The 12894-nt window shown below is 51.4% G+C and overlaps 1 protein-coding gene across 5 annotated transcripts in view; it reads right to left on the reverse strand.

Annotated features, from left to right (window-relative positions):
* Positions 1-12894, reverse strand: part of HMG20A (high mobility group 20A) — an 86217-nt gene that overhangs the window by 4438 nt on the left and 68885 nt on the right. For 4 of the 5 annotated variants that reach the window (XM_015410381.1, XM_015410377.1, XM_015410379.1 and 1 more), the window contains 2 exons: positions 5280-5355; positions 1632-1847 (listed from right to left, as the gene is read on the reverse strand). In XM_015410381.1, the coding sequence (XP_015265867.1) occupies positions 1632-1847; positions 5280-5355 (292 nt within the window). Of the gene's footprint in view, positions 1-1615; positions 1848-5279; positions 5356-12894 lie in introns of all 5 variants that reach the window. The other variant, XM_015410380.1, reaches the window with a different exon arrangement.

The following is a 12894-nucleotide window of genomic DNA, read 5'->3' on the forward strand; positions in this document are numbered from 1 at the left end:
GGTAAGGATGGGTGCTCTGGGCCCTCCAGAGGAAACCTGTACCAGACGGGTGGCAGCCTGTGGAGAGCCTCCCTGGTCACTGCGTGCGACGGGTGCACTTGGCTGCTGGCCCCACCCTCTCATGGGTTAGATGCTGAGCCTCTTTGGCCCTTGCTTGCCTTCTGTGTTTTATCATATACTAGGCGCAAGGCTCATTGCGGGAAGAGAGGTAACGAGCCCTAGAGAGAGGCCGCCAGAGGCCCCCCCCAACACACTGGCAAAGGAGAGCGCGGCGGCTCCCCGAGCACAAGGGACGCACCTACCCGGCGTTGGAGTGGTGTTGAGGGAGGGAGTCCTGTCGGGGCCCGGTGCAGTGTCGCATGCGCTTGCTCGAGGGCCCGGCATGCCAAGGTGGCCGGCCTAGCCCCTCTCCCCAGCAGCCGGCCAAGCGAGCGAGCGGCACACGTGGTGGTGGAGCAGCGGCGAAGGATGCCCGCTCACCGCCCGTTCCAGCCGCGCGCAGGCCAAGGCGGGTAGCTGCGTTCCTCTCCACCCACCCAATGGCATACCAGTAGTCCTGACTGGCAGCCGACGGGCCAATGGCTGAGGGAGCGCATTCCATCTTGCCACCCCATAGGGCAGAAGTCACCCCATCAGCTTTATATATAAGATAGGACCTCTCTTTCTCCTCTCTCTCTTACCTGGGCTTTTGGAGCTGTAGCAAGTTAACATTTTTCAAAGTAAATCTGTTCACAATAATTTAAACGTGAGGTCATGTAAGATGTGCTGGTTCTTACCTTTAAAGCCCTATATGACTAGTGTCCGACATACCTGAGGGACCGCCTTTCCCCGAATATACCCCACTACGGTCTGGGGCACAACATCGCCTAGTGATTCCAGGCCCCAGGGAGGCCTGGCTTGCTGCAACCAGGGCCAGGGCCTACTCAGTGGCAGCTCCTACCTGGTGGAATGAGCTCCCGGACCTTGTACAGTTCTGCAGGGCCTGCAAGACGGAGCTCTTCCGCCAGGCTTTCGACTAGGAGCCGCCACTACCACCATCACCAACGAACCCAGCTGATAACTGGGAACGGAGTGGCCCTGGGACGATCGCACTTCAGTGGCGCGGCGGATCGGTACCGTTGTAGGCAACATCTACTGAACACCGTCTTGTCTTAATTTAAGAACAACAGCATTGAGCGCTTTATGTAATTTCGATATTTATTCTGTTGTATCTTGTTTTATTCGGTTTTATGTATTGGCACACGGTGCCCCTGTTTGTTAGCCGACCTGAGCCCATCCGTGGGGAGGGCGGGGTAGAAGTTTAAAGAAATAAATAAATAAATAAATAAAATGTGCTCCTATTTTTGTAAGTAAAATTTCTTTCTCTTGTTTCCATTGGGATCAGGTCACCTTTGTCATTTGTTTGAACAGCATTTTTTCCCCTGAACTGGGAAACGCGGAGGATCGGGGATACTGTGAAAAGCTTCTGTGCTTCCAAGTCAAATGATTTTTTTTTTAAACATTAAACCCAGTAGAAACTCCCAAGACAGGTATACAGCAATCACGGGCTGTCTACTCTGAAGTACACTCAGTGTCCAGACATTAGGGCTGAGAGACAGGAAGAGAATCACCGTACCGTAAGTCCTTTTTACCTGGCAACGGGACTCCGGCAAAGCTGCTGGTGAGGGCCTGCCGCAGGGTTTCCAGATGCTGCTGCAGCACAGTGTTGCGGCCGCGCTCCTGGATCACGTCCACCTCCAGCTTCTCCACCGCCGTGCGCATGCTCTCCACGTGCTTCTGCAGGGCGGCGTTCCTCTCCTCAAACTCCATGTTGGACTTGCGCAGCTGACGGAGTTCCGCTTCCCGCGCTGTCGGCCACCAACAGGGAAGGATGGGAGGGGGGGACGGACGGACAGACGGACAAACAAGCCTTCTAAGAGACCCACAACTGGATACGAAGAATATTTCGGTCTGTTTTGGTGTAGTGTTTAAAAGCGGCAGACTCTAATCTGGGAGAACAGGGTTTGATTCCCCATGCTTCCACATGCAGCTGCTGGTGTGACCTTGGGTCAGTCACAGTTCTCTCCGAGCTGCTCGCTCAAGAGCAGTTCTGGAAAGAGCTCTCTCGGCCCCACCTACCTCACAGGGTGTCTCGTTGTGGGGAGGGGAAGGGAAAAGTGATTGTGAGCCGCTCTGAGACTCCGAGTGAAGGGAGGGGTATCAACCCACAGTCATTTAGTGTTAGGAATTCCGCAGCAATGCAAAGGCAACTGACGGTGATATATTTATTTCCTTTATTTATACCCTGCCTTTCTCCAGTAAGGACCCAAAGCGGCATTACGTAGTTCCCCTCTCCTCTGTTTTATCCTCACTATAACCCTGTGAGGTAGGCGAGGCTGTGGGCCTGTGACTGGCCCAAGATCACTCAGCCAGCTTCCATGGCCCAAGTAGGGATTCAAACCTGGGACTCCCAAAACTTAGTCCAACACTCTAACCACTATACCACACTGGCTTCCTCCAGTGGGAAAAATATTTTGACAGCTGTAACAAAGGCGGTTTGTGTCCTAAGGAATACTGTTTCTGTTCCAGCATAACAGCATGCCTCAGTTTGCCACCACAGGAATTAATCTCAGGTTGGGGAGTATCCTTGGGTTTGCACATTGCGTACCCCCCCCAAAAAAATCTTCTTTTTGGGCACGGGCAGCTATTTAGGAAACATAAACCACTGCCTGCCCTTCTGTAGGAACCAGCTTGTTAGGGTTTGCATTTGCTCTGAAAACTGTATTTCCAAATCAAGTTTATTCCCAGTTTGGATTCCTGGTTCACGGGGGAAATGCAAACCACAGTGCACTGGATCGATCGGAAGGGCAAACTATGGATTGTCAGGAGATCTCTAATCAGTGGGCCACGTCCAAGGAGGGGGAAGGAGGGAGGGAGAAGACTCTTACAGTGAGGCGCAAACTGCGGTTTGCCACCAGGTCTGAACCAAGCACTGTTTGCTACCAAACTGGGAAAGGCCCATCCTTCCAAAACAATATGACAAATACAAAGAAAACAGCCTTAAAAGAGGTTGAACGGTGCCCAGTCCAAGCTCCTCTGGAACGAAAAAAAGATCAAGACCTGGAACGTGCTTCGACCAAAGCAGCTGCGCAAAAAAATGTAAGCTGGAACACGGTGGAGACCTCTTTTGACAAAGAGCACAAAGCAAGCTGATGGCCCTCTGCCATCCTTCGCTTTTACCACCGTTGCCCAGGAATCCATTATCATCTGCGCAACTCCTGAAATGCCTCCCTATTCTTGACACTGACTCCACAAGAGGCTCATTAAACCGACGTTCCTTGGACGGCCTGATCCAGGCCCTGGGTTATCACAGCAGGGGCACGTGTGGCTGCTGGCAGAAGAAGAAGAGATTGGATTTATACCCCACCCTTCACTACCCATAGGTGTCTCAGAGCGGCTTACAAACTCCTTTCCCTTCCCCTCCCCACCACAGGCACCCTGTGAGGTAGGTGGGGCTGAGAGAGCTCTTGACAGAAACTGCTCTCATCTGCGTGACTCCTGAAATGCCTCCCTATTCTTGACACTGACTCCACAAGAGGCTCATTAAACAGACGTTCCTTGGACGGCCTGATCCAGTCCCTGGGTTATCACCGCAGAGGCACGTGTGGCTGCTGGAACCGCATGAACCACAGTGGGATCCTGACCCAGGCATGGCTGCTACAGGGAAGGGGATGCCCCTCTTGCTACGGATCCTGGTGGGCGTTGGGAGCGTGCAGCCATGCTGCTAGGGTGCAGCATAAGGGGACAACGCTCGCTCCTTCAGAAGTCTCTTGCGCAGGAGGCAGAGATCCCGGCACGGGGGCCCAACCCCTCCTCCTGCACCAGCATCGGAGGCTAGAGGGGTCTCGACACCCACGGACCACCAGAGCAGACGCTCCACCTTGCGCTTGAGAGAGACAAGAATCCTGTGTTTCGATCTCTGTGCAGAAGCGAATGTGGGGCTCCTAAAGAGCACCAGTCGATGCTTCGGAGCACAAGGTTCAGGCATCCCAAAAACCACTCAAAGGGCTCGTTTGGATTGTTATCGTCTGAAGCCCCGGGACCTCTCAAGAACCGTGTGAATGTGCCCGGCCCTTCTTGTGGTCCTCCCCAGTCTCAAGTAAAGCGGGGGGGACGGGACGTGGGATAGGGCCCTTTTTTGGCAATGCCAAGATTCAGCCTTGAGAGAAGAAGAAGAGGAGGAGGAGATTGGATTTATCCCCTGCCCTTCACTACCCAAAGGTGTCTCAGAGCGGCTTACAGACTCCTTTCCCTTCCCCTCCCCACAACAGACACCCGGTGAGGTCGGTGGGGCTGAGAGAGCTCTTGACAGAAACTGCTCTGTTTCAAGGACAGCTCTTATCAGAACTACGGCTTGTCCAAGGTCATCCAGCCAGGTGCAAGTGGAGGAGTGGGGACTCAAACCCCGGTTCTCCCAGATTTCCAGCATAAGCTTAGAGCTCTGTGGATTCAGAAGAACTCTGGGGTCTGATCTTAATGACAGTCTAGTGAGGTTTAAAAAAAAAAAACTGTCATCATTTTCTTCTGATGGATTATACCTCTAATCTGGGAGACCCAGGTTTGATTCCCCACTCCTCCACTTGCAGCTGCTGGATGACCTTGGGCAAGCCACAGTTCTGTCAGAGCTGTTAAGGGCAGTTCTCAGCCCCGCCTACCTCGCAGGGTGCCTGTTGTGGGGAGGGGGAGGGAAAGGAGATTGTAAACCGCTCTGAGACTCCCAGTGAAGAGCGGGGTATAAATCCAATCTCTTCTCTTCCTCTTCTCTTCTTCCCCTTCTGACTCTCACAACAGCCCTGTGAGGCAGGCTAGGCCGAAAATGCGGTGACTGCCCCAAGGTCGCCCAGTCATGGCAGCAGGCAGATTAGAACCTGGGTCTCTCAGATCCTTGCCCGACACTCTTAACTGCTACACCCCGCTGGCTCTAGCGGTTAAGAGTGTCAGATGAGGAAGAGGTAGGCAATGGCAAACAACCTCTGAAATGTCTCTTGCCTTAAAACACAAAAGTCTACCTCGCCACCTAGTGGTGCATAACGCTAAAAAAGAGCTAGAACGTCTGACTGCAAGAAAATGTTAGGCTCTCCAGGCTATACGACACACACTGGCTCTCTCGAAAGACAAGCCGTGCTCTCAGTAAATAGGGAAAAGGACAGGAATGTCTTCCAAAAATAAGTAAAACAATAATTTCAGCGGAAGTGCTTTCCTCCCTCTCCCTCTCGGATCATCTTCTGTATTCTGCTTACCTTTACTGTGGTTCAGGAACTCCTCTGTGAAGATCGGAATATCAAACACGGACCGTTCCTTGGCCTCGGCTTCCTTCTGCACACAGACAAGGACAACGTTATATCTCGAGCGCTCTGGGCACGAGATGATGGACAGACTCAAACTGGTGAGCAGAACAGACAGTGGGGATTTCACACAGCACCTTTCCATAAACAAAGTCATAGGGGGTTAGCGAGGGGGGCTGGGGAACAGGAGGGGCCCCTGATCCTAGAAAAGCGATACTGATTTGGGTCACTATATTTTTCATCAATATTAAGGGGCGTTCTTCTCTGAACTGCACTTGTTATACCGAACGCCAAACACAGCCCCTTCCCCATATCTATATAGAAAGCTTTCCCATAAGAATGTAAGAGAAGCCATCCATGCTGGACCAGGCCAGTGGCCCATCCTCTCCAACATTCTGTGTCACACAGTGGCCCAAACCCAGGTGCCATCAGGAGGTCCACCAGCGGGGCCAGAACTCCAGAAGCCCTCCCACTGTTGCCCCCCAAGCACCAAGAAGATAGAGTGTCACTGCCCCAGACATAAGGACATAAGAGAAGCCATGCTGGATCAGGCCAATGGCCCATCCTCTCCAACACTCTGTGTCACACAGTGGCCAAAAACCCTGGTGCCATCAGGAGGTCCACCAGTGGGGCCAGAACTCCAGAAGCCCTCCCACTGTTGCCCGCCAAGCACCAGGAATACAGAGCATCACTGCCCCAGACATAAGAACATAAGAGAAGCCATGCTGGATCAGGCCAATGGCCCATCCTCTCCAACACTCTGTGTCACGCAGTGGCCAAAAACACAGGTGCCATCAGGAGGTCCAGCAGCGGGGCCAGAACTCCAGAAGCCCTCCCTCTATTGCCCCCCCCAGCACCAAGAAGACAGAGCATCACTGCCCCAGACATAAGAACATAAGAGAAGTCATGCTGGATCAGGCCAATGGCCCATCCTCTCCAACATTCTGTGTCACACAGTGGCCCAAACCCTGGTGCCATCAGGAGGTCCACCAGCGGGGCCAGAACTCCAGAAGCCCTCCCACTGTTGCCCCCCAAGCACCAAGAAGATAGAGCGTCACTGCCCCAGACATAAGAACATAAGAGAAGCCATGCTGGATCAGGCCAATGGCCCATCCTCTCCAACACTCTGTGTCACACAGTGGCTTAAACCCAGGTGCCATCAGGAGGTCTACCAGCGAGGTCAGAAAATGAGAAAAAAAGAGATGAGAGGTGGTCACACAGACCACCAAAGAGACAATAAGTGAGTTCTGATTCAAATCAAGCCTGAACTGTCCCTAAAAGCTAAAATGACTCAACTGAGACTGCTGTGCTTTGGTCATATCATGAGAAGACAAGACTCACTGGGAGAGACAATAATGCTAGGAATACGAGATGGATGGACTCGGCCCTCGGTTTGCAAGACTTGAACCAGGCTGTTAACAATAGGGTGTTTAGGAGGTCATTAATTCATAGGGTCGCCATAAGTCCGAAACGACTTGACGGCCCTTAACACACACGTGGCGACAAATTAGCTAAATTCAAATGAAGGAAATGGGGTTGATTCCGGCAGGACCTTATGGATCCTTAACTCTGCCTATGAGAGGCATCAGGAACAAAAACTAAAGCTCCAATCCTGTTACCAGGATATGAACCCCCCTGTACCGAGTGGGGCTCGCTTCTGAGAAAACAGGCATAGGATTGCAGTGTCCAAAGCAGGAGAAACCTTTGAGGGACGCTCCTCCAAGGACAAGCGGGCGCTACTTCTGAGTCGCAGATGGACATACAAAGTGATGCGGGATTTATAATGGACGGGACCTCGCGCCTCTCCCGTCTCGCACCTCGTCTCTTTCCTTTTCGCTCTGCGGGAGGCACTTAAGGGAAAAGGGGAGCTGGCGAGTTTGATCTCGCCACCTCCGCGCAGCTGCTCGGCGGAAGGGCATCTGTCCTCCTTGATTGCTTGCGTAGAGCAGAGCTAAAAGGGTTATCTAATAAACCTGACCTCTGGAGCGCTGCCCGCAGGCTCTTGCCAAGGTACGGCTCCGAAGAGGTTTTATTGTCCCACCTGTGCCCAGTGCAGAAGAATGGGGCAATGAAACATCATCCAAGCCGGGGAGGCGAGAGGGGCTGCTGCCGTTGGCCGGGGGTGACTCTTTCAAGGGCAGCTCTGGCCTTGTCTGAGGATTACATCCTCCAAGTTAATTCATCGTGTGTTGGCAGGTCAGAAGGAAACGGGAGCCGTGCGGTGGAAACTGACACGGTTATTCGGAAGGAAGAATGTTGTTTTCCTACAAAGGTAAAGCGGCTCTTCAGGAGTTTGGTGGGGGGAAACGTGCTGGTGGCAGATATTGTTATCTGTTAAACGCTGGCTATACAACCTAGCATGACGCAAGATGTCAGGCAACCGAAAATATTTTCAGATGTTGCAGGGTGGTGGTGGTGATTTAAGTGTCTAAATGTCAAGAAGGAGAAGGAGAAGAAGTGGATTTATTCCCTGCCCTTCACTCGGAATCTCAGAGCGGCTTACAATCTCCTTTCCCTTCCTCTCCCCACAACGGACACCCTGTGAGGTAGGTGGGGCTGAGAGAGCTCTTTCAGAACTGCTGCTGAGAGAACAGCTCTGAGAGGACTTGTAACTGACCCAAGGTCACCCAGCTGGATGCATATGGAGGAGGAGGAGTGGGGAATCAAACCTGGTTCTCCCAGATTAGAGTCTGCACTCCGAACCACTACACCCAACTGGAGGAGTAAGAAGAAGAGTTGGTTTTTATACCCCACTTTTCAGTACCCGAAGGAGTTCCAGAGCGGCTTACAATCTCCTTCCCTTTCTCTCCCCACAACAGACACCCTGTGAGGTGGATGGGGCTGAGAGAGCTCTTTCAAGGACTGCTCTAGAGAGAACAGCTCTGAGAGAACTGTGACTGACCCAAGGTCACCCAGCTGGCTGCATGTGGAGGAGTGGGGGAATCAAACCCGGCTCCCCAGATTACAGTCTGCTGCTCCTAACCACTACACCGAACTGACTCTTAGTAATGCTGTATTTTTATCCCGCCCATCCAAGGAGCTGTGCGGTGTACATCATTCTGTGTTGCCCGTTCTCGCCTCCCTGCAAACCTGGCTGAGAGAGCAGGACTAGCCCAAGGAAAACCAGAGAGCTTCCATGGCAGAGCGGGGATCTGAACCCAGATCTCCCAGGTCCTGGACCTTTGGCCTCGGATCTGTTCAGAGCACTTGAGAGTCCTACGTGGGCTCGAATGGAGTAGACTACAGCCCGTGGTTTAGTGGGCCACACAGCCAAGTTTGGCTTGAGGCTGACTGCGAGCAGCAAGTTAAGGCAGGCTGGGCTAAAACTTTGCACCAGGCCGGAGTGGTGCACTTGGATCTCAGAGACCAGGGTTTGAATCCCCACTGTAACACCAACCTTGCTGGGCAGCCTCGGACCAGTCACATACTCTCAGTCTAACCCACATCCCAGGATTATTGTAAGGAAGGTGTGAAACTGCCTTATACCGCATCAGACCATCCGTCCCTCAAGGTCAGTCTTGTCTAGTCAGACTGGCAGCGGCTCTCCAGGGTCTCAGATTAAGTTCTTTCCCATCATCTACTGCCTGGTCCTTTTACCTGGAGATACTGGGGATTGAACCAGGGACCTTCTGCATGCCAAGCAGATGATCTACCAGTGAGCCAGGGTCCCAAATCAAGGTCTTTCCCATCACCTACTGCCTGGTCCTTTAACTGGAGATGCCGGGGATTGAACCTGGGACCTTCTACATGTCAAGCAGATGCCTGGCCACTGAGCCAGGGTCTCAGGCGCAGGTCTTTCCCATCACCTACTGCCTGGTTCTTTAACTGGAGATGCCGGGGATTGAACCCGGGGCCTTCTGCGTGTCAAGCAGATGCTCTGACCCACAGCCCCTCTCCGAAAGGCAGGAAGGGAGAGATTGAAATGCTCTTAACAGACTGAGAAGTATTACAGAATTTGCTTTCAGTCCTACTGCAGACTGCACTGAGGACAGTATTCCAGGGAGACAAGAGGTGAAAACTAATCTCTGCACTCCGGCATTCAGTGATATCCTTATTATTTAGTATAGATGCATTCACGTTGCCACGGGAGGTGGTCTAGAGGGAAGACTGTTTAATGTTTTTCTCCCTTTAATACCTCCAATAACATGTTTGGACGAAACACAGGCTGCAGCTTAACCAGCCGGCCTGAACTTGGGAGTGCTATCGCAATGTGTGTCTTTATCAGATTCGACCGCTCCCTTCCACAGTGGAAAGGAGCAAATGAATCAAAGGAACCAGAGGCAAAAGAGACAGAGCAAAACAAAAGCAAGAAACTGTGACGGACTGCCAGCAAGGGAGTATCGGGCTCCCAAATAGATACTTCTGAAGGGGCTTAAAAGAGTTGCATGAATGCTCTCCCACAATGTAAGCATCCGAGTCCTAGAATCACAGAATCATAGAATGTTAGAGTTGGAAGGGAACTTGCAGACTATCTAGCCCGACCCCCTGCACTCTGCAGGAGCATAGCCTAAAGACAGCCCTACAACATACCCGAAAGATGGTCATCCAGCCTCCACTTGAAAACATCCAGCGAAGGAGCATCCACCACCTCCCGAGGCAGACTGTTCCACTGCTCAACCACTCTTACAGTTAGGAAGTCTCTCCTGAAATTTAGCCGGTATCGACTCCCTTGTAATTTCCACCCATTCGATCTAGTCTTGCAATCCGGAGCAAGAGAGAATAGATCTGCTCCATCTTCTACATGACAGCCCTTCAAATACTTGAAGACTGCAATCATGTCCCCTCTAAGCCTTCTCTTTCCCAGGCTAAACAGACCCAACTCCTTCAGCCTTTCCTCATAAGACTTGGATCCCAACCCTTTCACCGTCCTGGTTGCCCTCTTCTGGACACGCTCAAGCTTGTCAACATGATCTGGACACGAGGCTTCTGTTAAGGCACCCTAAGATTGCATTAGCTTTCTCCGCAGCCACATCGCACTGCAGGCTCATGTTTAGCTTCTGATCGACCAGAACACCCCGATCCCTTTCACATGTGCCATATGTGCAGGTAATCTTGGGCCCCCGGTTTGACGAAGGATGATGCTTCCCCATCCCCAGAGTCGGCAACCCAACCTCCAGACCACAGAGCTCAGTTCCTCTGGAGAAAATAGCGCATACAGAGGGTGGGGCTCTGTGGCATTTTACCCCAACGGGCCCCCCTCCACTCCACAAACTTCTCCGTTCCTAGGCTCTGCCCTGCCCCCCCCCCACATTTCCAGGAAGATCCCAGAAGAATTGGCAAACTCTTGGGAGCACAGTCCATGTACAGGTATCTCCCCCAAGAGGAACTGCAGTGAAGAAAGGATGCCTAGAGATGGAGAGCAAGGACGAAGGAGGAGAGAAGAGCATGTGCATGAGAGATTACAGGCTTGTAGAAACTGAAGAATCAGGAAGAAAGAAGAATCAGAAGAAGAATCAGAAGAAGAATCAGAAGAAGGAGGAAGAGGAGGAGGAGGAGATTGGATATATACCCCGCCCTTCACTACCTGAAGGAGTCTGAGAGCGGCTTACAAACTCCTTTCCCTTCCCCTCCCCTCCCCACAACAGACACCCTGTGAGGTAGGCAGGGCTGAGAGAGCTCTTTCCAGAACTGTCCTTGAGAGAACAGCTCTGACAGGACTATGGCTTGCCCAAGGTCATCCAGCATCTGCAAGTGGAGGAGTGGGGATTCAAACCCGGTTCTCCCAGATTAGAGTCCGGACACTTAACCACTACACCAAACTGCCGCTACACCAAAGAAGGAGGAGGAGGGGGGGAGGAGGAGATTGGATATATACCCCGCCCTTCACTACCTGAAGGAGTCTCAGAGCGGCTTACGATCTCCTTCCCCTCCCCACAACAGACACCCGGTGAGGTAGGTGGAGCTGAGAGAGCTCTGAGAGAACTGCCCAGAGAGAACAGCTGTGAAAGAATGACTGACCCAAGGTCACGCCAGCAGCTGCATGTGGAGAAGTGGGGAATCAAACCCAGTTCTCCCAGATTAGAGTCCACGCTCTTAACCACTACACCAAACTGTAGAGAAGAGCATGTGCGGAAGAAAGTATATAGAGTGAGGCCGGTAGAACTTGAAAGGTCAGGAAGCTTCTTTAAACAAAATCTAACGCTCCGTGCCTTTTTGCACAGGGAAATCTTGCAGCAATTTATTAATCGAGGCTTGTGCAGAGCTTTGGAAAGACACACTGTTGGAACGAGCTCTTTCCAGACATCGCTCAAAGTCCAAAGCGACATGGAGGAATCCTGAAACCCACAGTACGTATCTGCGGCTGCGAAGGACGAGTTTTCGTCTTTGCCGAATCGCAGTGATTATTAACCGAACAGTAACACGACGGTGGCGGCAGCTAGGAAAAGAAGAAACGGGAAGCTGCTTCCGGCCTCTGGCCCATTTGGGTTGCTATGCGTGCACCACACAAACAAAAACAACAACAGACAAGGCAGAGATGGAATGCCTCTCTGCTAGGTGTTTTCTTTGGGGGGGGGAGCCAGGACCATTTTGTTTTTGAGCACCTTGGGCTTTAAACGAAGTGTCAAACATGATTTGAGGCCAAGCAAGAAAGCTAAGTGGTTAAGAGCCTACGAGGGAATACTGGCAGTTAAGGCCCTGGGCTTCAGATAGGCATCTGTCTCGTAAAGGGGGCTAGGCCGGGGGTGAGCTGTGCGCCATTTGGCAGACGGCCAAGAGAGACAACCGCTCCGTTAGACCTTCAGACAACCCTTCGTGCGGGAGGCCTGGGCAAACTCGGAGCTAGCTGCCTTATCTGCTAATAGAGCGAAGGTGAAGTGCCTGAAAGGCAGCTAGAAATGCACAGACCTGGTGAGTCACAAAACATAAGATCGGTGGGGGGGGGGGAAGAGAGAGACTAGACTAAAACAAAACCTTAAATCTGGAGGAAGAAGCGGAGATGAGAGAATTGTCAAAGACATTTCCGGTATCACTCCCACTACCTGTCAAATCCAGAAGTTCCGACCAGAAATTCAAAATTATATAAATGAGTTGAAACATTAGAAATAGGTAACCTGATGAGGTCATGAAATCCCCTGTTATTTAGATACCTGTGTAAATGCTTGTGCGCGTGTGAAATTACATGGTTTTAGATTTTGAAATGAACTGAAGAATATAATAGATAAAGTATACAGATGTATAACCTTTCAGATTATAAAAACTTGATACTTAAAAGTATGCAAAGGAATTTTCTAAGAACATAAGATGGAACATGGAAAACAAATATGGTATGAAGTATTCAAGCATGTAAACTGATGTTGTAATTGAAACCCCCCCCCCCAACACATTTATGCATTTTTGTGTCACATATTTGTGTGTTTGGTCGCTGTGATGTTTGTCTTTATAAAAATAAAATCTGTTACTACAAAAAAGAGAAGACGTTCCCACCAGAAATAAGGTGGGTTTAAAGGGAAAACTGTGCAATACATTTACATGGCAATGACCCCTTTTAAAGATAATTAAATACTTCACATAGTAATTTCAGCTGAGGGGCCACCCCGATCTAGCAGGATGCACAGGTCGCTGCCGGGGG

The sequence above is a fragment of the Gekko japonicus genome, unplaced genomic scaffold, assembly GCF_001447785.1.
Source record: "Gekko japonicus isolate JY-2015 unplaced genomic scaffold, Gekko_japonicus_V1.1 scaffold1765, whole genome shotgun sequence".
NCBI classification, from domain to species: domain Eukaryota; kingdom Metazoa; phylum Chordata; class Lepidosauria; order Squamata; family Gekkonidae; genus Gekko; species Gekko japonicus.